The sequence below is a fragment of the Poecilia reticulata genome, chromosome 6 (genome assembly GCF_904066995.2).
Source record: "Poecilia reticulata chromosome 6, P_reticulata-male-v2, whole genome shotgun sequence".
Lineage (NCBI taxonomy): Eukaryota > Metazoa > Chordata > Actinopteri > Cyprinodontiformes > Poeciliidae > Poecilia > Poecilia reticulata.
This window is the reverse complement of record NC_088835.1, coordinates 24911767-24937075: the sequence shown is the minus strand read 5'-3', so window position 1 is coordinate 24937075 and position 25309 is coordinate 24911767. Positions and strand designations below refer to the sequence as shown.

Sequence of the window (25309 nt, the reverse complement as noted above, 5' to 3'; positions counted from 1 at the left end):
AACCAAAACTCAAAATATGTTGTGCATATTATTAGAAAAGGGTAATTTACTGAATATTCAGTTGATCTCAAATGGCACAGCAGATAGAAAATTAGAATATTAGAACAACAAAGCTTGTGTACAAACCAGAAGTCTCACTTTATCAAACTATGTGTGTTTGGTGCATTTTTATTTAAAGCAAGGTTCTTCTTCATTCATAAAAGTTATTCGCTGTGGATAGAGAAGTCGGAGTAAGAATGTTTTTGTGTTGCTGAAAAATATCACTGGATATCTCTCTAAATCTGTCTTCCCCACTGGAAAACATGGGGGGGTGAGCATCATGATGTGGGTACGCTTTAATTCAGCAGGGATAGGAAAGCTAGCTAGCGATGTCGGACATTTACTCCAAAAGTAGAGCAGTTTTCAGTTTCCAGATCGCCAATGAATTAACTCATGCCAACAATAATGAACATTGAGAAATTAACTGAATATGGCAAAACCATCCATCCATCCATCCATCTTCTTGACACCCTTGTCCCTTAGTGGGATCGGGAGGGTTGCTGGTGCCCATCTCCAGCTAACGTTCCGGGCGAGAGGCAGGTTCACCCTTGACAGGTCGCCAGTCTGTCGCAGGGCAACACAGAGACACTCAGGACAAACAACCATGCACACACACACACACTCACACCTAGGGGCAATTTAGACAGACCAATTAACCTGACATTCATGTTTTTGGACTGTGGGAGGAAACCGGAGTACCCGGAGAAAACCCACGCATGCACAGGGAGAACATGCAAACTCCATGCAGAAAGACCGGGAATCGAACCCAGAACCTTCTTGCTGCAAGGCAACAGCTCTACCAACTGCACCACTGTACAGCCTTATGGCAAGACCAACTGAATATAAAAAAATAAGAAAATAATCAAAACCCAAACACCCAAATGCTGGTAGAGACATACCTCATCAAAACGTCGTAGCTCACTGTAAGTACTGAGTCAATACTGTAAACATGAATGTATGTAATATTAAAAAAAAACAAAAAAACATTTGACTTCATAAATAAAAGTAATAAATTACATTGAAGTTCAACCAAACGAGAAAAAGTCCAAAGGCCATATATCATAAGGGAACATTTTATATTCACTATCTGCTGCACAAAGGCTATTAGAAATACATAAGATGGGCAGACAGAGAAAACCTAGCTAGGATTATTGTATTTCTTTAGCAGCCGGGGGGAGGGGGGGGGGGGCCCTCTGGTGCTAAGAAACGAGAGGACTTGTAATCTGCACGTTGTGCAACCTGTTTTGTAAGAAATATGTGCAAGCAGCCTGTGGGAAGCTGCCTACTCCTTGTCCATTCTAATCAGAAAAAGTAAAACATTTGCATTTGTCGAAAAATTATAAATCATTACACTATTCTAATGTATTATCTAATGAAGTCATTAGATAATCAGGGACTTCAGATAATCCCCAACCCATTTTTGCACCGTCTGCATAATCTTTGTGAACCACAAAGTGTCGCAGGAGCAGCTGGAGCTGCAACGACACTGACTGCACGGACCGTTATGACCTCTGGCCTATTTAATTCACTTCCAGGGTTCGGCCTCTAGGGGGGGCTCTCTGCAGCTGATCGTCCCCGGTCCGATCCGAACCCGCTCCAGCAGCATCTCGTCCCGTGGTGCACAGGCAGCGCTCCAGCAAGCCAGAGCTGCTCTTCTCCGATTGGTCAGAAAGCCTCGAAAGATCCGCTCGAAGTTCGCAAGGGACGAAGAGACGTGTTGGGAGGGGCGGAGGGGGGGGGTGAGAGAGCGAACAGGGCCTATCAGGGAGGACTGCCAACTTGGTCGGCTTTTATGATCGCCTTCCTGCTTGTATAAAGCAGCTGGACGGCGCTGAAGGTGAAGCGGCTCTGTGGGTGTGAGGAGAGCGGTCCGGATCTGGATGCTGTAAGTTACAAGTATTTGTTGTAATTCACCTGACCGCCGCCATATTTGTGAAGCAGAAGTGAAAGCATCATCTGAGAGGGTTTATGTTTAGCCCAGCAGAACAATGCATGCTTCATTATTACTGCTGGCGGGATCTATCGTGGACATTTTTTTGTTTAAGCGGGTTTACACCTGATTATAGATTGTGGTTGTATGTGTGTTCCCCCCCCTCCCCCTCCCCCCATCTGTCTGTGAGGGCAGACTGGTCATCTTGTGAGCAGGTGAATCCAGGAAGGGACAGCAGCAGCAGCAGCAGCAGAGAGGAGGATGGGGGGTGGAGGACAGCAGACGGAGCCTGCAGAGCCAGGCAGCGGGAAGGCTGCAGGTGTTTACACCTGGGAGGAGGTGCAGAAGCACCGCAACCGAAACGACCAGTGGCTGGTGGTCAACCGAAAGGTTTATAACATCAGCCAGTGGGTCAAAAGGCATCCAGGAGGTTCCCGAGTAATCGGACATTTCGCCGGAGAGGATGCGACGGTGAGTACGCTTTCTTCATGCAGGGAAATGTCAGTGTTTTCCATTTATGATGTTGATAAATTGCTAAATTACAAATGACAGCATGTCAATTGCTGATGCTTCGCTGTTAGGAAAGTTGTGCTAATCTGTCTGCATTCTACTTCATTATGGAAGTATGATGATTCCTTTTTTTTGTACCTCCATAAATGATTAAAAAAAAAAAAATCCACGTTTTATTGATTTAAAAGTCATCACTTCAAAATTATGGGAAGTTTCAGTTTGCGTTCATTTTAGCCCATCAATTAGTGCAACTGAAATCACAAATCAGTCTTTAAGGTTCAGTTTGTAACCGCTGTGTGGTTTTTGCACACTTTGTTTATGTTGGAGGTATGCATAACCTGTAAGTGCAAATGTTGCCTAAATATGGATGAAAAAAAATCTATATCAGAGAATATATTCTTACATTGACTTGAATATAAGTGAGGTTTAACTGAGAGCTTTCCTTCAAACTGTATGTCAAACTGATTCTTATATTATCTACATATTATCATCATTTCAGGCTTCCACACTGATTTTCATTTATTAACCTACTTAATATGAATCACTTTTAAAAACTAAAGAGTTCAAAGTTTTGTCAGATTTTTTTAAACCTTTTATCCATACTGAACGTTGGCACTTTACCTTTCTGCACTATAAATAGCATTTTTGGTATTCTATGTAGTGGATATTGCAAAATAAAATAACAGAAAATAAAAAAAAAACTGCTTCATTAAAACTTAAAATGTAATGTAACAGAGCTATAAAGAATACATTTGGACATCTATATAATTGAATTTTTCTGTTATATTTCATTAAGAAGCAGGTTGTTAATATTTGAAATTGCAGAATGAACCTCGCTGTGACCTTTGAACGGAGTCACTACGTGGACATGATCTGTGATAAACACTTCATGCTTCTAACTGCACGTCTCTGTGCCTCCAGATGTCAGTTTGACATGTCTTAATGTAATGTTCTAATCTGCTATTACGAATTAAAAATATGTGAACAGAATTAACATTTAATTCTGAAAAGATTCAAATTTGACATTGGAAATACTGGATTTTGGAGCAGCTGGAGCTAGCTGGATTACCAATGACCTCGTTTTTTGTTGGGTTAATACCGGATGCCTCTGGCTAAAGGATATTCACATATATTCATTAATTAACTTTTTCTGAATTGATTTTATTTTCTTTTGTTGTTGGCTTCATTACTAACTAACTTTGAAATTATAAAAGATTTTCTTACCATGGAAACCTGTAAGATTACAACTTAGAAGGTTTCTATTTGGGATCTTTTGATGCATTTTTTTTTAACTTCACTATAATGCTAATTTCTCTACAAAAATAGAAATGAAAAAGATTACACCAGTTGGTTCACACATTTGCACATGGTACATAACCTACGGTTGAAAATGAAGTTGACTTTTTTTTGTCCCTTAAATACCTTTACTTTGCGCAGCTCTCTGCAGATTAGGATTAATGTATAAATTATTTAAAACTATCAATCTAACACAAAAAGAATTAGGCTATCTTTAACACCTTAAAAAAAATCTCCAAATCTCATATTTGGGGAACTGCAGCAATAGGATTCGCCTGTCGCCATGACGCCTGCGATGCTATCTATCTACATCCTAACCCGTTGTTTGGGAAACATGTCTACCTTTTACACAGATGTGATTTTGTGGAGTTTGATGAACTTTGCAGGTGACTGTGGTGAGAAACGAATCATGAACATGTGAAGAAGCACTTCATGTCCACTGTCTGATGTGGTGGAGGACCAGTTATGCTTTGGTTCTGCTTATCTTCCACAGTAACCTTTGTAGAGCTTCATTATTACTGCTTGCGGGATCTATTGTGGAAATAGATCCCGCTAGCAGGTCATTCAGTAGGTGAAAATTAAGTGAAACAAAGGCCAATAAATTTGATACTGGGATTTTACACATTTTTACAACTGTTCTGCAGAAAGTGACTGTTATCTGCATGTTATGGTCAGCACATCGCTCCTAGACTGCAACATTTACAACTAGACATTGTTAGTTGTGAAGTTGCCCTCAGTTGGATTCGGCTCAGCTGTGCTCCAACATATATGTGATTTATTTTTTTTTAACTGCTCTCATCTTTTCTCAGTTTTTACTCTGGTTTATGCCTAAAGCGTCAAATGTTTCTCTTCACAGGAAGTTTTTGCTGCTTTTCATCCTGATCAAAAGTTTGTGCAGAAGTTCCTGAAGCCTCTGCTGATTGGAGAGCTGGTGGCGGCAGAGCCAAACCAGGATGGAAACAAAAGTGTAAGATTTTACATTTAAAGGTGGAAGGGGGCATCTCTGCTGCCTGTGCAGTGTTTTACCTCACATGCACCCATGAACAGCCAACTTCTGTGGCAAATCCATTTTGTAACCTCCATTTGTGGAGGTTGTTAACAACAGTCCACTTGCGTGTAATGGATCATTACAGTTTCCCTTTTGGAATTGAATTCTTTTGGAATAAATTCACATTTCAATGATATTTTAAACTACTGTGATGCTCAACTCCAGTTCTAAGGAATGCATGCATATTTTAGATGTTTCCTGGGTCAATCCAACTGATTCACACAAGTGGCCCATTAAGAGGCCTGTGAATGACTTTATAACATACTAAGGAAGAAATTAAGCCCTTAATTCTGGCAAATCTAAAACATGTACAGCAACAGCTCTTGAGGGCAGCGTTTGGTCTTTATACCTCCATTCAGGTTTTACTGAGATTTATAATATTAAGCATTGCACACACATGTCATATTAAATTTTATAATAAAAGTCACTTTAAATATGTTCTACTTCTCTGCTTGCAGGCAGAACTCATTGAGGAGTTTGATCGTTTGCGGGAGCAGGCAGAGAAAAGAGGCCTTTTTCAAGCGCGGCCTTTATTCTTCTGCCTCCATCTGGTTCACATCGTGCTGCTGGAGGCCCTGGTCTTTCTGCTGCTCTCGCACTGGGGCACGAGCTGGACGATGACGCTGCTGTGTTCAGCTCTGCTCGCAACCGCCCAAGTACTTTCAGCAGCACTAAACTGTCCTTTCTGTCCTCGAGTAACTTCAGATGGATGAAGTAACTACTTTTCCTCTCCATTAGTCGCAGGCCGGATGGCTGCAGCATGACTTTGGTCACCTCTCTGTCTTCAAGAAATCCAAATGGAATCACCTGGTCCACAAGTTTGTAATTGGACACTTGAAGGTAACTCATGGTTTATTCTGTTTACCGTCTGGAGTTCTCTAATAGCTGACTGCTTTTGTTTTTTGTTTTTAGGGAGCTTCAGCCAACTGGTGGAACCACCGACACTTCCAGCACCACGCCAAACCGAACATTTTCAAGAAGGATCCCGACATCAACATGATGGATATCTTTGTGCTTGGGAACACGCAGCCAGTGGAGGCAAGTAGCTCAATAAAAGGAATGCATTTCTAATTCGTCCTGAGCTCTAATGCAGCTTAATAGCTCACTGAACGCCGTGCCTCTCTCTGTTGCAGTACGGCATTAAAAAGATCAAACACTACCCCTATAACTACCAGCACCATTACTTCTTTCTCGGTATGCTTGCTTTAAGACGTTTGGAAAGAGTTGAAGAAGTCTAAATTTGTTCCAGAACTAACTCGTTCATCTCTTTCAGTGGCGCCGCCGCTGCTTATTCCAGTTTTCTACAACTACAACATAATGAAGACCATGTTTACTCGACGTGACTGGGTGGTAAGATGCCCACCTCAGTTTGGAATGAATGTATTTTACATAAAAGGAAATTGTGACTCATTTTCTTTGTAAAGAAACATAAATAACCTGATTATTATTATTTTTTGTTTGTTTTTTTTTTTTTTTTTGAAGGATCTGGCCTGGGCTTCCACATACTACATTCGTTACTTCTACTGTTTTGTTCCGCTGTATGGTGTGTTTGGCTCTCTGGCACTCATGATGTTCGTCAGGTGAGAAGGATTTAAAATTTAACTTCTTTTAAAAATGTATGTGTCTAATTAAGGTTGCAAACATGTTCGGGTTTGTTTTAGAGGCCGACAAACAAAGTGGAAAAAAGAACAGTCATGATTTGATTTTTGCATTTCCATTAACTTTTTGTGATAAATCTGCCTGCATTCTTTGCCACACGCTTTTTTTTTACTCTGCTTTCAAACAGAATAAATACAATGAGTCAAAATGTGTCGATGTTAAAACCTGCAGGTTTTTAGAAAGCCACTGGTTTGTGTGGGTGACTCAGATGAGCCACTTGCCAAAGGAGATCGATCACGAGAGACGCCAAGACTGGCTGACCATGCAGGTACCTGCTTTATGATCAACTAATATTAGAGTCTCGTTGTGTGCACTGCTTATCAGAGGTGGAAATTACAGCCAACGGTTTATCTTAATTGAAAATAAGAAATATTTTATCATAAATTTTCTGACATCTTATTCCTGCAAGGTCACACACATTTGCTACAGATTTTGTTTTTATTATTTACTGTATTTTGTTTGGTAAATACTTTGCAGAATACATGATATGTATGATAGTTCCCAGCCACGTCGTCAAAGTGAAAGAAAAGAAATAAAGAAGTACCTTTCAGGTGTTTTAAACTGCATCGTATTATATTGGGACTGGCCAACAGAAAAAAGTGCGTAGTTGTTCAATTTTTGTCACAATCAGAAATCTGAAAAGTGTGTCATTCTTTTAGAGTCCACCTGTACGAAATATAATCTCCATATATTCTGTGAAGGCATTTGAGGTTTGGTGAAGAAAACAATGGTGGACAAGCAGCCCTATGAAAACAAAGGAACATGGCACAGATAAAGCTGTGGAAAGGTTTAAAGTAGGGTTAGACTTGGAAAACAAAAATCAATACCGGAATATCTTCGCACCTTTTAAGACTTTGTGGCGGAAACTTTTTTTAAAAAACTGCCTATCATTTCACATTCCACTTAAAAATGGTGCACTACTTTACATCTGTCTATTACATAAAATAAAATACTTTGAGGTTTGTGGTTGTAACTTGACAAAATGTAAAAAGGTTCCATGTTGACTCTTCGCTCTTTTTCTCTGTTTCAGCTACAAGCCACCTGTAATATTGAGCAGTCCTTCTTCAACGACTGGTTCAGCGGACACCTCAACTTTCAAATCGAGCATCAGTAAGTCAAAGGACTTAAACTTGGACTTTAACTGACTTTGTTGTACCATGTGAGCATTTTTGCAACGTGCTGCAATTTGGACAAAGCCAAAGACTGATGAAGAAAAACAAATGAGTCAGTAAAAAAATTGTAACCAGTTAAAGTAACAAGTACTTGATTTACTCCTCTGGACCTGCAATGGATTTGATACTTACAAAGAGAATGTGTTGTGCTCAGAAAGGCTTGTCCTATTCAGTACTTTGTTAAAAATAAGTATTTTAAATTATATTCACTTGTTGTTTTCTGAATGTAATATTTATTTTTCCTATTTTTTCATCTTTAGCTTACCTCTAAAACTAACGCCCATTCATTTTTGAGTCCATTATTCTGCCTCTCTCTTTCAAGTCTGTTTCCCAGGATGCCGCGCCACAACTACCAGCTGGTGGCACCGCAGGTCCGCGAGCTGTGTGAGAAACACGGGATTCCTTACGAGACGAAAACTTTGTGGCAAGGAATGGTTGACGTGGTCAGGTAATAACCTAGAGCCACTGTCAGGGATATTACAGCTATGTCTTTTGGTGTTGACATCTTTTATGGTTCAGCGGTTTGTGATCATATTGGGCCCCACTGAAATGAATGGAACATCCCATTATTTCTGAAAAATTCTGCAGAAAACCTTGGGATCTTTCACAGCTAAATATTTTCACGTACTTTCAGCAAGAAATGGTATTAAAACTTTAAAGCATAGTCATGTCCTTCAGTTATTTCAAAAGGTCTCCATTATAGCTTTTGCTTGCCTTATGCTCAGTTTTGACGAAAAAAGAAAAAGAAACACTGGCCCACTAACTCTGAGGGTTCCCATGCAAACCCTTCCAGACCTCTTCCCTACCTTAAACCCTCCTTATAACTCTACTTCCAAACCCTCTGTATAAACCCTTCTTTCAGCCCTAATTCCATCCCTAAATTGAACCCTCCTTCCAGCACCAATGCTGACCAGCCCTCCTTCTAACATCCTTCCAAACCCTCTTTATAAACCCTCTTGTCAACCCTAATACCGACCCTAAAACAAACCATGATTCCAACCCTCCTTCCAACTCAACTTCCAACCTTAAATCCTCCTTTCAACCCTAATTCCATACCCTCTTTATCCTTACCATAACCGCTCCCTCTTCCTTGCCTAACCCTAACCTCCCCCAACCCTTGCTCCCCCCTCACCCCCCATTTTCTAACCCTTCACCAAACTAGCATCCTTATCCTAACCTCCCCCTTCTCCTTACCTAATCTAACCTCCCCCACCCTTTTCTCCCCCATCCTCCCCCCTCGCTCTTCTCTCCCCCTCTCCTTCCCCTTCTCTTTCTTTTCTCATACACTTTCCCCCCCCTGGTTTCACATCTATTTTTTCTTCACGTCCCAATCTCCTCTCCTTTCTCCTGCACAGTGCATGACAAAACACTACAAGCTCCGCTTGAGCCCAGCTTAAACGGCGCACACCAGCACCAACGGGAATATGCCAACCATATTCCACGCACCTTACACAGCACATACAAACCAGAAGGTGGCTCCCTGGAGCACCATGCACCGGCCACAAAGAGCAACCATCTGTTGCTCAAGATGGTTCCTGATCTCGAGTGAGAGTGCACTACCTATGAGGAAGCAATATGGGCTGGAACCAATCGTGGTGGGCCCGCGTACCTCGAGAGTGAAAATTCTCAACTACCTAATTCCATACCCTAAATTAAACCCTCCTTCCTTCCAACCTTCTTTCCAACTATAAATTGAACCCTCATTATGAACCCTCCTTCCAACTCTAATCCCAACCCTCCTTTCAAACCTTCTTCCAACTTTACTAATTCCAACTTTAATTCGATGTTCCAATTAGGGTTGGAACATCCTTCCAACCACTTACAGCAGACACACTGCATTTTCATAGAAAATGCACATTTTTTGAGTTACTAACTACATTATTTTGAGGCTCTTAGTCTTTCTTTAAACAGTTATTGAAAACAGGCTCTTAACTGATGTTTTTCTGTTCTTTTTCAGGTCGCTGAAAACGTCAGGGGAACTGTGGCTTGATGCATATCTCCATAAATGATTAGCTGGCTTTTTCACGTTTGTCATATAATATGAAAATCTAATAGATGAAACTGGACTGATCTGTTGTTTTCAGTGTTTAATGTAAAAGAATGTTCTAATCTTTAGTGGACACTAGATTTTTGAGGATCAACCATAATTCAATGTTAACAGGTGACATTATAAAGTGTGACAGACTCATTAAAGACTTTCAACAACAAATAGTGCATCTTTTTTTTTACGTTAGAATAATACTCATGGTAACTTGAAACATAAGAAAATATCAAAAAAAAATAATGCTGAAGACAATAAAACGTGTAACTGGAATTCATCTGGACTGGAAACAGCAAAATAAATTATGGAAACTGCTGCTGCTAAAACGCTACACATGAGTCATTATAGTTTACGTAACAGAAAGATGGTAAATTTTAAAACTTAGAATATACCTTGAAACTCATAAATGGGCATTGCATATGTTTTACGTTTTTCCAGCGAAGCCGTTGGTTCATTGGAGTTATAAATTCAGTGTTATTAAATAAGTGGAACAAAAAAAACAGTATATAAAAATCTGTTGCAAAATATTAATGGTAAATTCTTTAATTATATCATCACAAATATTTACACCAAGAACATTTTCTGTGAATCTTCATGTGATTTTTCATACCAGAACACAAATTTAGTTTATTCTTAACATTTTGTGCAGTTTACATCTCAAACACCAGGTTACAATAGACACTAACGTACATGAATAATAAAAATATGTGCAAAAACCCTTAAAATTGATTAATCTATTTTTACTGTAGCATTATTCAAAACTAATTTTTTTTAAAAACTCATCGAGGAGGAAAATAAATTCCACAATAGATAGCACTAAATAGCTTTTTAAAATGTCACCTGCATCAACTTTACAAGGCCCTAGAGGAAGAGCAATGGAGGCTTCGTTTTCAAACTTATATCTTACTTTTTTAAGTCGTTCAGAGTGTTGAGGTTGATTTTGTCATCAGTATTTTACTTAACTGGGTCACTACGATTTCACTGAGAAATCAAACGGTTTAACCGTGACAGAAAGATTGTAGAGAGAACGCTTTAGAGTTGATTATAATAATCCAATAAGAAGTGAACTTCTTGACAATAACAAATTGTACAGCGGACATTCACTACATTCTTTCATCAGTGATTTTCTCAGCTTGGCTTCCTCGGCGTTTCATTTTGCTCTCTATTTTTTTCCTTTTATGAGAAGATTCATGTTTCATTTAATGAGTCACTGCTTGTTTACACTACCCCAGATCAAAGTCATAATTAACTCAGTTTCTATTGTCCACAAGTAATCAAATAGAAACAAAATGAAAAGACTATGAAATACTATGTGTATCACATAATACCATGCACTAATGTACGACTTTGTCCATGGAATATGAAAAAGATTTTATTCTTAAACAGCTGCAGAAAAAGTTTCCAACGTCAAAATATGCTTCAGCGATAAAAGATTAATTCATTTTAAAGGTTTATATCCATTTTAGGTCTGCCAATAAATTTGGAGGGCGCCATATAAAAGATCCCACTATTACTGAGAAAGGCATTTTGCTTTTTTAAGTTGCCAAAATGTCAAATAACATCAAGAAAAGAAGAATAAGAGCATTTATTCTAATACTTGTCACTGATTTATGTTTACCGACCAGACACAAACTTCTGCCATACACAACAAAACGTACGCTTGCTTTATCTTTCCTGTTAGCATTCACATGAAAATAATTGGCTATGCAATAGAAAATATGTCAAACATCCTGGCACTGATTTTAAAAAGCAACTGCAAAGATTTTAGGTTTTTACAGACAAATTCTGTAAACAGTATAAAACAGTATTATTAAGAACATACACTGACCCTGCCCTCTCATGCACGCGTGTGTTGCATGCATGTCCTGCACATACAGCAAAACTGTGCACAAGTTCCTCTTCTTAGCAGGTAATTTCTTCGATAATTTCATCAATTGAGAAAAATGCAACATAATTTGGAAACACTTGAAAAACAAACATCTAACATTTTACAAAATAAATATGCAATTAATAATGAGCGTATTCAATCTTGTTTGTTTCTTTTTTTATCTGAGGATCACGAGAAAATAAATTTTGCAAGCTGCTGCACTTGGGGTGGCGGGTGGCGCTCCACGTGTTCAGTCGAAGCTGCTTGTGGAGTCGACCTTCTCCTTCCTTCGCGTCATGATTTCCTGCAGCTCAGAGTCTCCTTGGGACCTCTGGAAAGAAAGCACATTTGATGCTTTGTATCATTTTGTTCTCTGAGGCATTCCCAGAACACAGCAGCTACATTAGAGAACAAAATGCTGCAGTTTTATGAGAAAGGTCCAAAAGTTGAGCAGAGGCTATAACTTCTTAAACAGTTCTAGATGTTTATGTTACTAAATTCTTTCTTAAAAAGGCCAACTTTACCAATCTTTGCTTTGTTCAACATTTTCAAATTTGTATGTATTGTCTATTATCCTATTTACGTTACATCTGACTGTTCTGTTTGCTGAACTGTTGTTACAGTAACTCTCCTGAAGGTGGCAGCAAAGGAAAACTTTTGGAAAAAACGATAACACTTAGCAACGTCAGCACAAACGATTAAACTGTAACACATTTTACCAAATTTGCTGTTGAAGCTAACCTATTTTGAAAATTTCCTTTATGTCTATAATAAAATAGAAAACAATATTTTAAACCAGTTCAGAGTCCAACTTAAGAGTTGTAAAAAATAAAATAAAATAAAAATAAAGTAGTAAATTTGCAGAACCATCTTGACTGAGAGTTGAGAATACAATGGCACCAGACTGGATCATGTGTTGTCAATTTCATTTTCAGTCTATTTGCAATAAAACCTGAGAGCAGCCAGGATATTCAAATAACAGGGCATAAGTGGACCCAGCAAAAAAAAAAAATTGAGTACGGTTGTAATGGCAAACAAAGTTATGGTTGGCTACGTGTTTTTTATTTGACGTCAGTTTTGCACACTTTAATAAAAAATGAATTCTTATTTGTTTAGATTATTTTTCATCAAAAAATTAGTCATTTGATTTTTTTGACAGCAACCCTAATTTTAATTCTTGTCAAATTGTGATTAACTTTATTGAACTTCTTGACTTTCTTCTTCTTTTCTTTTTCAGTTTGAGTGTCAATGTTGGAAACTTTGACTTTACAAGTGCTGTCAGATAGTTGATTTTAATCACCTCTGAGTCATTTTTTCTACTAAACATGTATTCATTTAAAACTATATCCTTCAATTTGAAAGCTGTTGACAGCTCCTACATTTCTAAATGCACACTTTGTCCCAACTTGCCCAGGTATTGTATAGTATGAAGATTTCACACAACATCAATAAAAAGACTCTAAGAAAAAAACTGGTTTTTAAGCAGGTTGCATGCAGAGGATTGTGGCCAACCTCTAATTGTCCTTTCTGCAGAGACACCTGATTGAAGACACGGCCGCCTTCGTCCCCGCACACGGCCTTCAGCTCCTCTTTGTTCAGGGAAAACAGCTGCGCTCCTGTCAGGATTCCCAAACATTCAACAGTCCTGCAGAAGGGACAGTAAGACAGTTTATTGTAGTAGCATTTGAGACACATCTGTAGCATTTCTGAGTGTGATGTTGCTCCTAACAGAGGGCACGTCGTTGCTGGTTACACAGTGAAGAACCAGATACAGTCTTCTCTAGGCACGGTGGCATGTTGCAGCAGGAAAAACCTTGGTGTCAGAAGTGGCATAAGGAACATGTGGATTCCTCTGAAGTGAGTTTGTTCCAGCCCCTGGGGGGATGCCTCTCAAATATTTCCACATTTAAAAAGGAATTACACCTTCAGCTATGCCTTCCAGTGCCTGATCTGTGAGTCATCTCTTCATAACAATATAGCCACATAAAAGCCACCTCTTCAACCGTCTCCCAATCAACGACTCTAAAAACTTGCTCAACATGACTGAAGAACAGTCACTTAATGACTCTGTAGTACCTGCATTATTGCAGGTGCAGATGGTGCAGAACATGAAGGTGCTGCACAGCTCTTTTCATTGCGATCTGACTTCTAAAGCCACTGTGCAGTCGTCCATACTCAAAGCAAATGCTCCTTTCTGATTGCCATCAGCATCAGAAAGATGGAGATCCTTGTCTGTCTTTAAGAGAGTCTTGAAAACAGACATGAACGCCAGTTCTTCTGACTCTTCTGACAATTCAACACGCCTCACCTAAAGTGGATGCATCTTGTTACTCACTTGTTAGCCACCTTGGATAAAGACGCCTACTGAATGATTAACGTTATATAAATGTAATGTCACCTTTATGACTAATGAGAGCAGTTCAGGTCATCTGAAAAATGAAATAATCTCTCACGTTCTTGCGCATGAATATACCGTATTTTTACAGTTTATTGTTGCTGAATCCTTTTATTTCCATGTACGGAGCCTAGGAAGGTATTAATACCTCGTAAGCCTTTTCATCTTTGTCCTTTATATCATAAACTGCAAAGATTTTATGTAATCAACCAAACTGTGAAGTGGGAGGAAAATGAGACGTGGATTTAAAAATGTTTGGCAGTTTCTGAAATAGATTTTGGTCTGAACTTTGGCTAGGCCATTCTAACACATGAAAACAACAAAAAACAATCTACTGTAGATCGTGTTGTATAAAAGGGTGCAGTATGCTGCTGTCTGAATGAAATACCTTGTTGATGTTAGCAGTCAGAGGGGAATACAGAGACTGATTCCAGGTGATAGAAAGGTAACATTATCTCAAATAACTACTCATTATATACAAGGTATGTAGAATGCCTTCTCAAAAAGAACATGTGAAACATTGAAACAGATGTGCAACAGCAGCAGAAGACCGACACGTGGGGGTAGGGGGAGGAGGGGAGGGGGGGCACTGCTGACAGGTACGAACAGAAAACTGACATTATTGTAACCTGGAATATAACAGACAAGAAAACCGACTGGTTTGCACAATCGGTCTCAGTTTCACCTGATTTACAAAATGATGTATGATATATCAGTGTTTTTCCAACTCTGGTCTTCAAGGCACACTACCCTGCATGTTTGAGGCATTTCCCAGTTTCAGCACACACTGCTTCTACTGATTGCTGATTAACAGGCGTTTGCTGAGCTGCAAGTCATCTGAGTCGGGTGTGTTAAAGCAGAGAAACATCTAAAACATGCAGGGCGGCGAGCCTTGAGGGCTGGGGTTGGTATAGATTATAAACCTTGCCTTCCACCTCCAAATGTGCAGTAGTATTAGTCTAACACAAAAATGGTTTTGGGGAAGAAAAACCCCCCAGGAATTTTATGACTATAAAGAGTAATCAAAAACACATCACTGCCGTTGGGCTTTTAAGTGAGCAAATAGAGGATGTGTGCAACGAAGCAAACTTACTGTTTAGAGAAAGCTTTTGCATTGAGCCACATTGTCACCTGCCCTGGAGATGACTCGGAAGTTAATGGCACCCGTGGGGCCGCCGGGCGCTCTATCCGGATCTTTCTGGGTGGCGGGTTTTTGTTTGCTGTGATTTTCATCAGTAGCTCGTTATTAACCTCGTCCATCTCTGCAGAACAGAAACGTGATAGAAACGGAAGTAAGACCAAGTGTTTTGTTTAAACATTCTCCGTTTGTTGTTTTTGCTGTGTGCGTTGACTCACTTTTGTCTTTCTGTATTCCCCCTTTGAAACTGTCCCTCTTGTGCAGAAGTTCAGTGGGCGAACCCCTGTAGTCGCTCTGGAATCACACAGCCACACACACACACACACACACACACACACACACACACACACACACACGCATACACACACACACACACACGCACACACGCAGACACACACACACACACACGCACACACGCAGACACACACACACACACATAGTCGCAGTTCAAGACAGAGAAACCACAATGTTATTACAAAAACCGGTTCAGCTTCCTACTCTTTCTCCGGCCGATTCATTTTTGAATGAAAGCCAGAAGCAAAATATGCGAACGCGTATTTTGAACAAGGAAGAGGAGCTGTATGCACGAGCTGACGCAGGATCTTTGTTGTGCATGCCGTCTAGAGGAAGTGCACACTGGAATGTTACGTAGGAAGTGCTGACAAAGTTGTAGAGAGCAGCTTGCAGCTCACACTTCAGAATATTCTGTCTTTCCATTTTTTTTTAGGTCTGTAAGAGTCTTAATTCGCCATTCAGCAATATTTGCTCTACCATACAAAAATTCTCCAAATCTGTCTCCAGCCTTCATCAGGAGATTCCTACAGATTTTCTCTCAGACTTAGTTCTGAACTCCAGCCCAGTCATCCGGAAAACTTTAATTTTGTTCTCATGAAATCATCATTTTGTTTGTTTGGATGGAAATTTGCGCTTACGGTGATGCTCAGGGATGACTCTTTTTCTTAAGATTTTGGGGTGAGAAACTACTCACATTTAGTAAAAAATGACTTGAAATATGTCTCTGCAGAGTAAAGACGCCATATTTGTTTGTTTTTGTTCAGTTGAATCATATGGGATATTTATGAAATTTCACGTGGAGGTTATGAAATAAACTTTGTCTCTTTTACTCAACAGAAATTGACTTTTCACAGAGGTATGTACACTTTCTATATACCAAAAACATTTAGTGAAAGGAAAGTGTGTTTTTCTTGCCCTGGTATAGAAGTAGCAGCCTCTGCATCATCTCTCAAAGCCTGAGCCAAAATATTTAGGAAACCAGAGTGATGATATGTGTACGAGTTTGCAGTGTTTCTCAATGTGTCTTGAACAGAGAGGACTGCAGTAAACGTTGTGCATGCAGAGTTGGTAAGTTACCGGGTAGGGCTCTTCTGGTTCTTCTAGCCTTACAACATCCAGGATGTTGTATGGGACGTAGCCGGATTGGCCGCTGCGATTCCGTAGTTTCCACCACTGTTTGTTGTCTTCCAACACCTGCGAGAAAGATTCAACAGCTCACTCCACAACACAGGAAGCTGGAGTAGATGTAATGCATTATCCCACAACGCTTCATTTACAGGGCACCGTTCTGATGCAAAAGTAAACATCTCGATTGAAACTGTAAAAAAAAAACAAAAAAAAAAACAGGAAACCGTGGTGTTACAACCTCAAGGACTTCATCCTGCAGCACTGACAGCTCGTTGGGATTCCGCGCCACAAAATTGTAACGGATTTTGGCATATTTACGGTTGCTATGCATCCCATTTGGTGGGGAATGATTGACGTAATACTAAAAAAAAGTGACAAAACAAAGAAAACAGATACATATTTAAAGACAGAGCATGTACATTTAATAAATCTGAACTGAAGTAGGGAAACAAAAGCATCTTACATTGTCAGGTGAGTGTCTTCTGTAGTCAGGGCTTGTGGGAGATGCAAGTGGACTGGGTGGTCCCTCGGTTTCCCACGGAGACGTCAAGAAAAAGTCTGCAGGTGGCTCCCATCCATTTCGAAACTTGGGGTAATAAGGAGGCGCGCACTGATCTCTGGGCCAATCTGCTCTGTAAGAGGAGGAATGACATATTGTTTAAAAGTGATCCATGTGATTCACATAATAAGCAGACAAAGCCAGCAGCAGGAGCGGCAGCACTCCACATGTCAACACACCTGGGTCTGGTCCATCCGTCACCAAGCAGCTCAAAAGTGGTCATCTCTTTGGGGGTGAGGTGTCCGCGCAGGAAGTCGACGGCATCCATCGAAAGATGAGGGGAGATGACGGAGCGCACCAGGTCAGGACTTCCACACGTCTGCAGGACCTGACAACATGGTTTAAAGGTTCACAGTTGGACCTGACTGAAAGAGTAGTGCTCATTATCTCCTCTGAATACTCAAAAGAAATCATGCCCAGGTACTCTCCAGGTAAAGATGGCATAACAGGCATAAAATCGTGGAGCGCTTTGCAAAAACGTTAACGACCTTAAGATATTTGCAATACTTCAAAAATACTTTCAGTGCAATTGTGAAGTGGTAGAAAAATGACATATTTTTGCATTGTCTTTTACAAATAAAAGTCCTAAAAGTTTGGCATGCACTTGTATTCTTCATTTATTGCCCCAATACCCCCTACACTTAATACAACATCACCATCTGCCTTGCACAAATCAGAAAACAGTGTCTACTTGTGGACAATTTCAGCTCATTAAAAATACAAATATCCTGTGACGTTAAAGCAGCAAACCTGCCAAGACGTGTCTGTCACTCTGGAGGAGCTGCAGAGATGCACAGCTCAGGGAAGAGGACTACTACAATTAGTCAAGCATGCCACAAATCTGACCTTCATGCACATGTTAAGGAAGGTATTCTGACCAAATGAGTAAACATTCTGGTTAAAGTCCAGAAACAAATCAAAAGAAGAATCTGCTACTAGGCTTCAAATGATCTGTTTACAGATGCGCACCATACAATCTGACTGAGTTTGAGCTAGTCTAAAAAGGAAGCCTATAAGTCTATAAGCTATGTGAAGCTGGTAGAGACAAGACAGCGTGAGCGGCCGAAAAATAAGGGTTCTAAAAAGCGCTTTTCACTTTTCTTTTTTTTATTTGAGTGTCCTTTAAAAACATCTATGCTAATGTGTTAGTTTATCACACAAAATCCCGAAAAAATACAGTGGTGTTCAAACTGTATGAAAACCTTTTGTATTTCTCGACTGGAAAAGTTAATCATATAACCTAAGCTTGTATAAAATTAAACAGTGAAAACAATAAAGCAATTAATAAACAGGATTAAAAAACAAGAAGCGCATAAAACAAATATAATCTGAATAAAAATCTTTTGTGTTAGACTAAAATCTTTAGCTTTACAAATCCACACACCATCTTCTGCAGCACAGTTTCAGGAGAGAAACACCTGCTTGGGCAATGTAGACGGCAGCTAAAATAGGTCAACTTTCCTCAGAAACATCACAGAAATCTCAAGAGTTCACAAATCATTTTCTGTGCTGCAGTATCGAAGGAGTGGCTGAACACTCCAGCTTTGAAAGCCATGCGTGTCGCTCCAGTTGGTTAAGTGTTTGAGCAGAGCACCGAGAGTGGGTGTGGTGCCAGAGTAAAAAAAAAAAAAAGAAACCAAAGAAACCACAAATATCTGATGTGACAAAAATGCAAGCGATGAACTGAATTTAAAGAGCAGTCTGTCAGAGGCCTCTCAGCTCAGCCAAGTTTCATTTTAACCAAAACAAATATTTTAGTGAAGGCCCCTCAGTGAGAGAAAGACGGCTTTCCTCAGCCACATTAAACTCGGGCAGGTTATGGTTTTTATCTCTTACCAGCTCCAAAGGTCCAAACAGGAAATGAACCAGCTCCGGAGCACTTGGGTTCTGTAGATGTTTCTTCAGTTTGGCCTGCAGGGGGCAGAGTGGCAAACGGTCACTGGAGAGTCGATGACCAGAGAGCGGCCGTTCACCGACGGAGGTTAGAAGCTTTGATATCTCACCAAGAGGTTGAGGGCCAGCTTCAGTTTCTGCAGGCTGTCAATGAACTCTGCTTCAGAGGGGGGCCTGGCCCGCAGGGTCAGCATGCCCTCTGTAAGCAAGAACAACAACAGTGACCACACGCAGAGGTCAGGGTTACCGGCTGCTCCACACCCCTGCTGCAGACAGGACGCAGGTTTCACTTTCTTGGCAAAGGACCAAAGTCATAAATGTTCTTTTTTTTTTTTTTTGTTTCTTTTTCATCCATTCCAGAACATTTTATCGCTGAAGCGATACACCGAAGGAAGGCAATAAACAGCTGACCTTGACCAGGGCAAGAAAAACTCCTACAGAGTTTCATAACCAGTGACTCAGCTGGTTGAACAAAAAGTTTATGACGCAGGAGATGTTGGATATAAAATGGGAGTTTAAGATAAATGTTGACTGCTTTCGTAAATTGGCGCTTCTGTAGTATTTACTTTTCCGTTGCGTCATTATTCAATGGGGGGGAGGAAAAATTACAAGTTTGCCGTAATATTTTTACCAGTATGAATGTGAAGGAGGAAAGTCTCTCTTCCACTTGCTGGTTTGTTGGATCTTTGTAGATTGAATTGCTTTCCATAAATTCTCAACTACAAAGAGTTTCCAAGCTGGTTGTAAATCTCAGACTCCCTTTCATGTTTAATGAACCACTTCCCATCTGTTTGCTAGGTCTTCAAAAACGTTCAGCGAGTCAAAAAATCAGCCATCTAAATGCTTTTTCACAGCACAACCTTGCATGATGCTGATCAGCTGCATGGCCAAGTTTTTTTTTGTACCAACAGACCAAGATGTTTATGTCTCGTTACCAGTCACACATAATTTCTTTTCATGAAGAATTGAACATACAGAAACGCCGAAAAGATACTCTGGAATAAAAGGCCACGTATTTAGTCTATTAAAGAATCAATAAACAAGAATACATTTGAAAATCTGGTTAAATGCAGCTGTTCTGCACTGTTGGTACTGTTTGAACATGCTTTTGTAGGGTTTTAGCTATTTATTATACTGATTTCAATATCATTTCAAGTTTGCTCGTGTTTTTTTTTCTGATTAAATGATAATGAAGGAATCTGAAGCTGCAAAGCAGATACTAACTTCAGCCTCTCTAACCAGTCAGTATTCCAGCAGCGCTTCCACGCTGATCCTCCAAGCTGTCACCGTTTCTTCTTTTAACCACACAACAAAAATGTCTCCATACAGACATTTTAAAAGTAGTGAGAGCTTTTCAATGCCTACTTAACTGAGTGCTGTCAGCCAGTCTGATCAGCAGTTTTAGTCATAATAACACCTGTTGAACTAAATACCTCACACAGCAACAACAGCTGAGTAGAGCTTCCCAGACAGACAGTTTGATGAGAAACATTGTTGTATTTTAATACTGCAAGATCTTGTCATACTTGATCAAACTAATCTTTGATTCATCTAGAAAAGTTTCTACCTTTCAAATGTAAAAAAAAAAACAACAACCCATAAAACATGGAAGTAGATAAAGTGTTGACAAAACATGCATAAATATGATAAAATGACCAGCACACAGGACACAAAGAGAACCACACATCGCAACGTGAGCAATATGTCCATATTGTCACGCTGATTGAGCCACTGCAGAAGAAGAAAGGTTGACAGACCTGCTGGTCCTTTCTTCTTGTTCTTCTTACTCTTGTTGCGTTGATTGAGCTGATAAAAAGCCTCGGCTGCCTTCTGCAGCCGCGCCACAAAGATCTCGATGTCGTCCAGGGCACAGTTGAGGATTTGCTGAAGAATAATAATAAAAACAATCATGTGCGCTGTAGTCGCTATGAGCTCATGAGAAGGACAATGATGACCACCACAGTGGATATCAAATCTCACCACATCCTTCTCAATGCGCTGGGCCAGCTTTTCATGCGACTCTGCATCTTGCGGACCTGCAAGTGGAGAAACTGTCATTAATCGCAATGAAACAAAATATTAAAACCATAACTGGTAAAATTATGTTCTGCTACTGAAATGTGCGAGTTTGCGTGACTGCATAACTCTGCGTGCGTTCTCACCGTGAGTGTGTGCAGCGGCTGCCGCTCGTCTATTTGCAACAGGTGGCGGGCCCCTGGGGGCCGAGGGAGGGAGGATGGTTTCTCTCTGACGCTTCATTTTTTCCTGGTTCACCCTGAACAGGGAGAATGGTGCAAAATGCATCACTGGCTGTCATTATTGCCACAAAAGTAGAGGTAACCAGTGAAACAAATATGTGTTTGTGTACACCATTTTTCTCACTTGAGGGTTTCCAGCCTCATTTTTTTTCCATGTTTGTTGTCGCCAAGAGCACTGTCTATGTCTGCGTGAACCAACTCAGCCTGCATGAAGAGACACAGAGGGAAGAAAAGAAATGTTTTTAAAAATCACAGTTCTAGGTGAGTGGTTTTAAAGTTACATCTAAACTTATTTTTCTTTTTTAACAGTTGACTTTGAATGGGTTTGCTCAACAAGTTCCGTTTTGCAGAAGCTTTTTCACACAAAAGGTATGTAGCAATAATCTGTGACTTAAAATAGTATTTACTGTAAATAAAAACAAACTTTGATGAATATATATAGAAACGCATCAGTCAGGTTCTTATTGGTGAGCAGTGAGACAAATAAAGATCTTTTTCCATCAGCCTGATCTTTGATGTATTTTTGTTTTGATGCATAAATAATGATAATAATTGAATTTGTTTCTTACCAGTGTGAATTAAACGTCATGCGAAGCTGCATGTCTTTTATGGTCCAAAATGTGATCATAAAATATTAATATTTTTATAATCTTGAAGCAAAATAGGGTTTGCATTCTTGAATAGAAAATCAGAATCAGTTTAAACACAAGGAAAGAAAAATCTCTTTCCTTTCCTCGGCCAGAAGGAAAGAGACTGTAATAATATATCAGTTATACTTTCCATAAAATTATTGGGACTGAAACTGTTTTAAGATGATAGAAATGTGCTTTTATTTTTGCCCTGCTCTAATTTACAATACCATCAGCCCTGGTAAAGATCTGATATCTAGTCTCCATAACAACCATTTATTTCACCAGTGCTGATGCAGACCGTATTGTTCCAGTATTTACATAAAACAAAGAAACTAAACGCTGCAGACATGTTGATTCGGCTTGAAAAGCTCCATTCAAATTTCTAAAGCATCACTTTAAGCGAATTTTAACATTTAAGTGTAATTTTAATGTGTTTAAAATTACAGTTAATTACTTTGTCTTTTAAAATGTGATTATTTGTCTACAATAAGTTAAAAACATAAAAAATGCATTATTTGCTTATACATGTAAGTCAAATCTGACCAAAACAACCAATAAAAATAGCTGAATATATTTTTAAACAAGCAACAGAAAGGCATTCCAGGGCACCTGGACAGGTAACTAACAACACACGTTCAAGTCTTGGAAGAAAAACACTCAGACACACACCCCCACACACACGCACACACACACACACACACACACACACACACACACACGCATACACACACGCACACGCGCACACACGCACACACACACACACCTCCACTTGGTCACAATGGAAGAAATGGATGTCGGGTTTGTGTTGGTCCCTGTCTTGACACATGAGCAGCAGCACAGACGGGTAGCGTGTCTGATTCAGCACCGTCTGGCAGAGGTGGACTGTGGTGAGGGGGAAGTTCTCCAGTTCTTCCTGCATAGCAACCAGAATGCCATTGGTATCATGGTAAAACAAAAAAAAAGTTAAGGAAAAATAAAATAGCATCACAAGAAGATAATCATTAATCTAGATTCATATGGTGTGCTTTACACTTTTCCGAGGTATTTCTGAAAATCTTTCCTACCAGCTGAGAATCATCAACTCAAACAAACACTTTAAACAACACGTAATTTCTAGAAAGTTCCAGAAATGCATATATAACTTTATATTTAACTAGCAGCTTAAGGAGTGATGCAGAACATCTACATCTGTTTAAATCTGACCTTCTTATGGGAGCATCCCTAAGAGACACAGAGACATATGCAGAGCATAATGTGTGAATATGAACAAACCTGAGTGTCACAATCAAGAAGTCTGAGCGCCTTGTCTGTGACCTGCAGCAGCATCTCCTGTGTCCAGATTTTATCCCTCGAGTCCAGAACAATCAGCTTCTTGATAGCATCGTCCACCGTGACGATAGATTCTGTCTTGTCCACAACAAACGTCGACAGATGCTGGAGAAGAACGAAAGCTGTTAGTGATTAAAACCTGGAGTTGGGCCAAAGAAAATGGACAAGAAGCACACACAAAAAATAAAAACGATTCAAATTGGTTCGTTTTCTCCTCCTTTGTCAAGGAACTTCTATGTTTTCTGTGGCCTCTGCGAAGCTTTTGGCAAACTGCAAATGAGACTGTAAACAACTGTCTTTCACAATGTGGCATCCACACAACTATTAGTCGTCTAGTCCAGTCCATAGATATTCCAACGTGAGCCTTTACAGCACCTGCAGAGCTACTGCTGACCTCTTTGCTGCTTTTCTAACTTATACTCTACTTGCCCAATCTGGTAGCTTAGATGGACAATCACATTTTGGTGTCTTTGCAGTTGTATTATTATGTTGAAATGTTCAGACGGTGGATTGAACTGAAAAGTGCTCAGTGAGATGTTCAGAGTTTGGTGTGAAACGTCAAAGCTTTGTTTACAGAATGAAAATATGGGAAAGATCTGAATACACAGCCTGCTACATTTTTTCACATTTAATTAAGACAAGTTCATAAACTATGTATCATTTTCTTTCCACTTCACAATAACACACTATTTCATGCTAGTCAATTAAATAAAATCCAAATAAATCTATTAAAGTTTGTGGTTGTAACATGTCAAACTTAGAAAAAAGCTCAAGGAGCAAAAATTCTTGTGGGAGATACGTTTAATCTGCCTCTCAATTTCAGTTGGTTCAGCATAAGAAATAGCTGCAAACAAGAAATCAAATGAATTTATCAGTTTTATTGATGTGACTGCCTTATATGTTTTACCAGAATGGATTACTTTAAATTCATGTTAGCATATTTTTACAAGCTGTATTTTCACATGATGCTTTTAGACTGAAGAGTTGGCCAAGGTTTCGTTTCTGTGATATCCCAACATCTATCCTTTATTACATCTGATGCAATCCGGTTGCAGAGATAAACTATAAGGTCACAATTAAGCATCTTTCAAATGAGGGTGTTTCACACCTTAGTCCTGCTATCGTGATAAAAAAATATAAAACTGAAAAATAAAACTTAAAAAACAAAAATCTAACTGCAAGCTTCTTTGTTTTATTTTGGTTAATACTGACAAAAATACAAACTAAAAATAGAGATTAAAGCAGCTCCTTTATCTAACAGTTAAATCTTAGCTTGTGCTTTTTTAAAATTTCTGCTCTAAAACATTTAGCACTGCTTCTTTCTGCATTCATCATGTTGGAGCATGTCTTGCAACCTGCCCATGTGTCATAATGAACGAATTTGGAAAATTATCAAGATTGGCACTGGACACAGTTCAAATCTGATCACTGACCCACAGCACATCTTTCACCTGTGCACATCCGCCCCACACTGCTGCTGCACTCCGAGGGCTGATTGTTTTATCATAAGACCTCATAAACGATAGGAACTCATCACTGTGAGCTTTAATCTCTGGTTGAAGAACAACCCAGGACACATCATGACGCGATCTGTTTTTTTTTCCGCTGCGATCAGGCAGCATAAACAGTTAACACACTTAAATAAAAGTCAAATGTTAGCAACAATAATTCTACGCAAGCTTCCAAAGAGCCTCACTTTCCACAACTAAAATTGGTCTTGATTAATATTTTCACAAGATTTTCAAACAACTTTTAAGGTTTTCTTTAGACTTTGGCATCTTTTATTCCAATGTTCTGTCCAGTTTGAGTTTTTTTACCAGGCATTTTGCTTTAAAAGAGGGGATTTCAAACAAGTAGAGGACATAAAAAAACACAGCAGCTCCCAAATTTAAAAATTAGATAAATGCATTTGATTATTTTTAAAATGTTTGCAGCTATCTGCAATTTGTAAACAATTTTGCTGATACTAAAACATAAACCTTTGCGTATCATAGTAAGTTTTGTCATTTATGTAGTTATTGTAACTTTTACTTACTTCCTACATAGTTGTAATTTAGAAACTTTATAATTTTACAGATTTTGTAAGGTTTATTGGGGCATTAGGGCACAAAAGATTATCAG

At 39.4% G+C, this 25309-nt stretch overlaps 2 protein-coding genes across 4 annotated transcripts in view; one reads left to right on the top strand and one right to left on the bottom strand.

Annotated features, from left to right (window-relative positions):
- The first annotated feature begins 1624 nt into the window (after positions 1–1624).
- On the top strand, positions 1625–9863 carry LOC103466511 (acyl-CoA Delta-4 desaturase-like). Of its 2 annotated transcripts, none has more exons than XM_008412127.3 (13): positions 1625–1924; positions 2160–2440; positions 4632–4742; positions 5282–5479; positions 5562–5663; positions 5736–5861; positions 5957–6017; positions 6097–6173; positions 6306–6403; positions 6654–6750; positions 7513–7592; positions 7977–8102; positions 9612–9863. In XM_008412127.3, exons 2-13 carry the CDS (start codon positions 2231–2233, stop codon positions 9661–9663), a joined length of 1338 nt encoding a protein of 445 aa, XP_008410349.1. In that variant the 5' UTR covers positions 1625–1924; positions 2160–2230; the 3' UTR covers positions 9664–9863. The 2 variants fall into 2 exon arrangements, with proteins under 2 accessions (XP_008410349.1, XP_017160864.1); XM_017305375.2 differs by having other exon boundaries at positions 1626–1924; positions 2165–2440.
- Positions 9864–10208: 345 nt separating this feature from the next.
- eps8l2 (EPS8 signaling adaptor L2) overlaps positions 10209–25309 on the bottom strand; it is a 30403-nt gene continuing 15302 nt past the window's right edge. For both annotated transcript variants that reach the window (XM_008412129.3, XM_008412128.3), the window contains exons 5-20: positions 23132–23293; positions 22623–22772; positions 21352–21431; positions 21132–21244; positions 20950–21005; positions 20727–20853; positions 19080–19168; positions 18913–18987; positions 17256–17404; positions 16981–17149; positions 16756–16878; positions 16467–16583; positions 15314–15389; positions 15051–15219; positions 13075–13207; positions 10209–11893 (exon numbers count right to left, since the gene is read on the bottom strand). In XM_008412129.3, coding sequence (XP_008410351.1) covers positions 11813–11893; positions 13075–13207; positions 15051–15219; positions 15314–15389; positions 16467–16583; positions 16756–16878; positions 16981–17149; positions 17256–17404; positions 18913–18987; positions 19080–19168; positions 20727–20853; positions 20950–21005; positions 21132–21244; positions 21352–21431; positions 22623–22772; positions 23132–23293 — 1869 coding nt within the window. In that variant the 3' untranslated portion in view covers positions 10209–11812. The remainder of the gene's footprint in view (positions 11894–13074; positions 13208–15050; positions 15220–15313; positions 15390–16466; positions 16584–16755; positions 16879–16980; positions 17150–17255; positions 17405–18912; positions 18988–19079; positions 19169–20726; positions 20854–20949; positions 21006–21131; positions 21245–21351; positions 21432–22622; positions 22773–23131; positions 23294–25309) is intronic.

Bases quoted from the DNA above. Each gene is read 5' to 3' on its own strand.
- LOC103466511 (XM_008412127.3), top strand. From the start codon at position 2,231: ATGGGGGGTGGAGGACAGCAGACGGAGCCTGCAGAGCCAGGCAGCGGG. The intron at 4,743-5,281 runs GTAAGATTTTAC...CTCTGCTTGCAG, and splicing joins ACCAGGATGGAAACAAAAGT to GCAGAACTCATTGAGGAGTT. The intron at 6,018-6,096 runs GTATGCTTGCTT...CATCTCTTTCAG, and splicing joins GCACCATTACTTCTTTCTCG to TGGCGCCGCCGCTGCTTATT.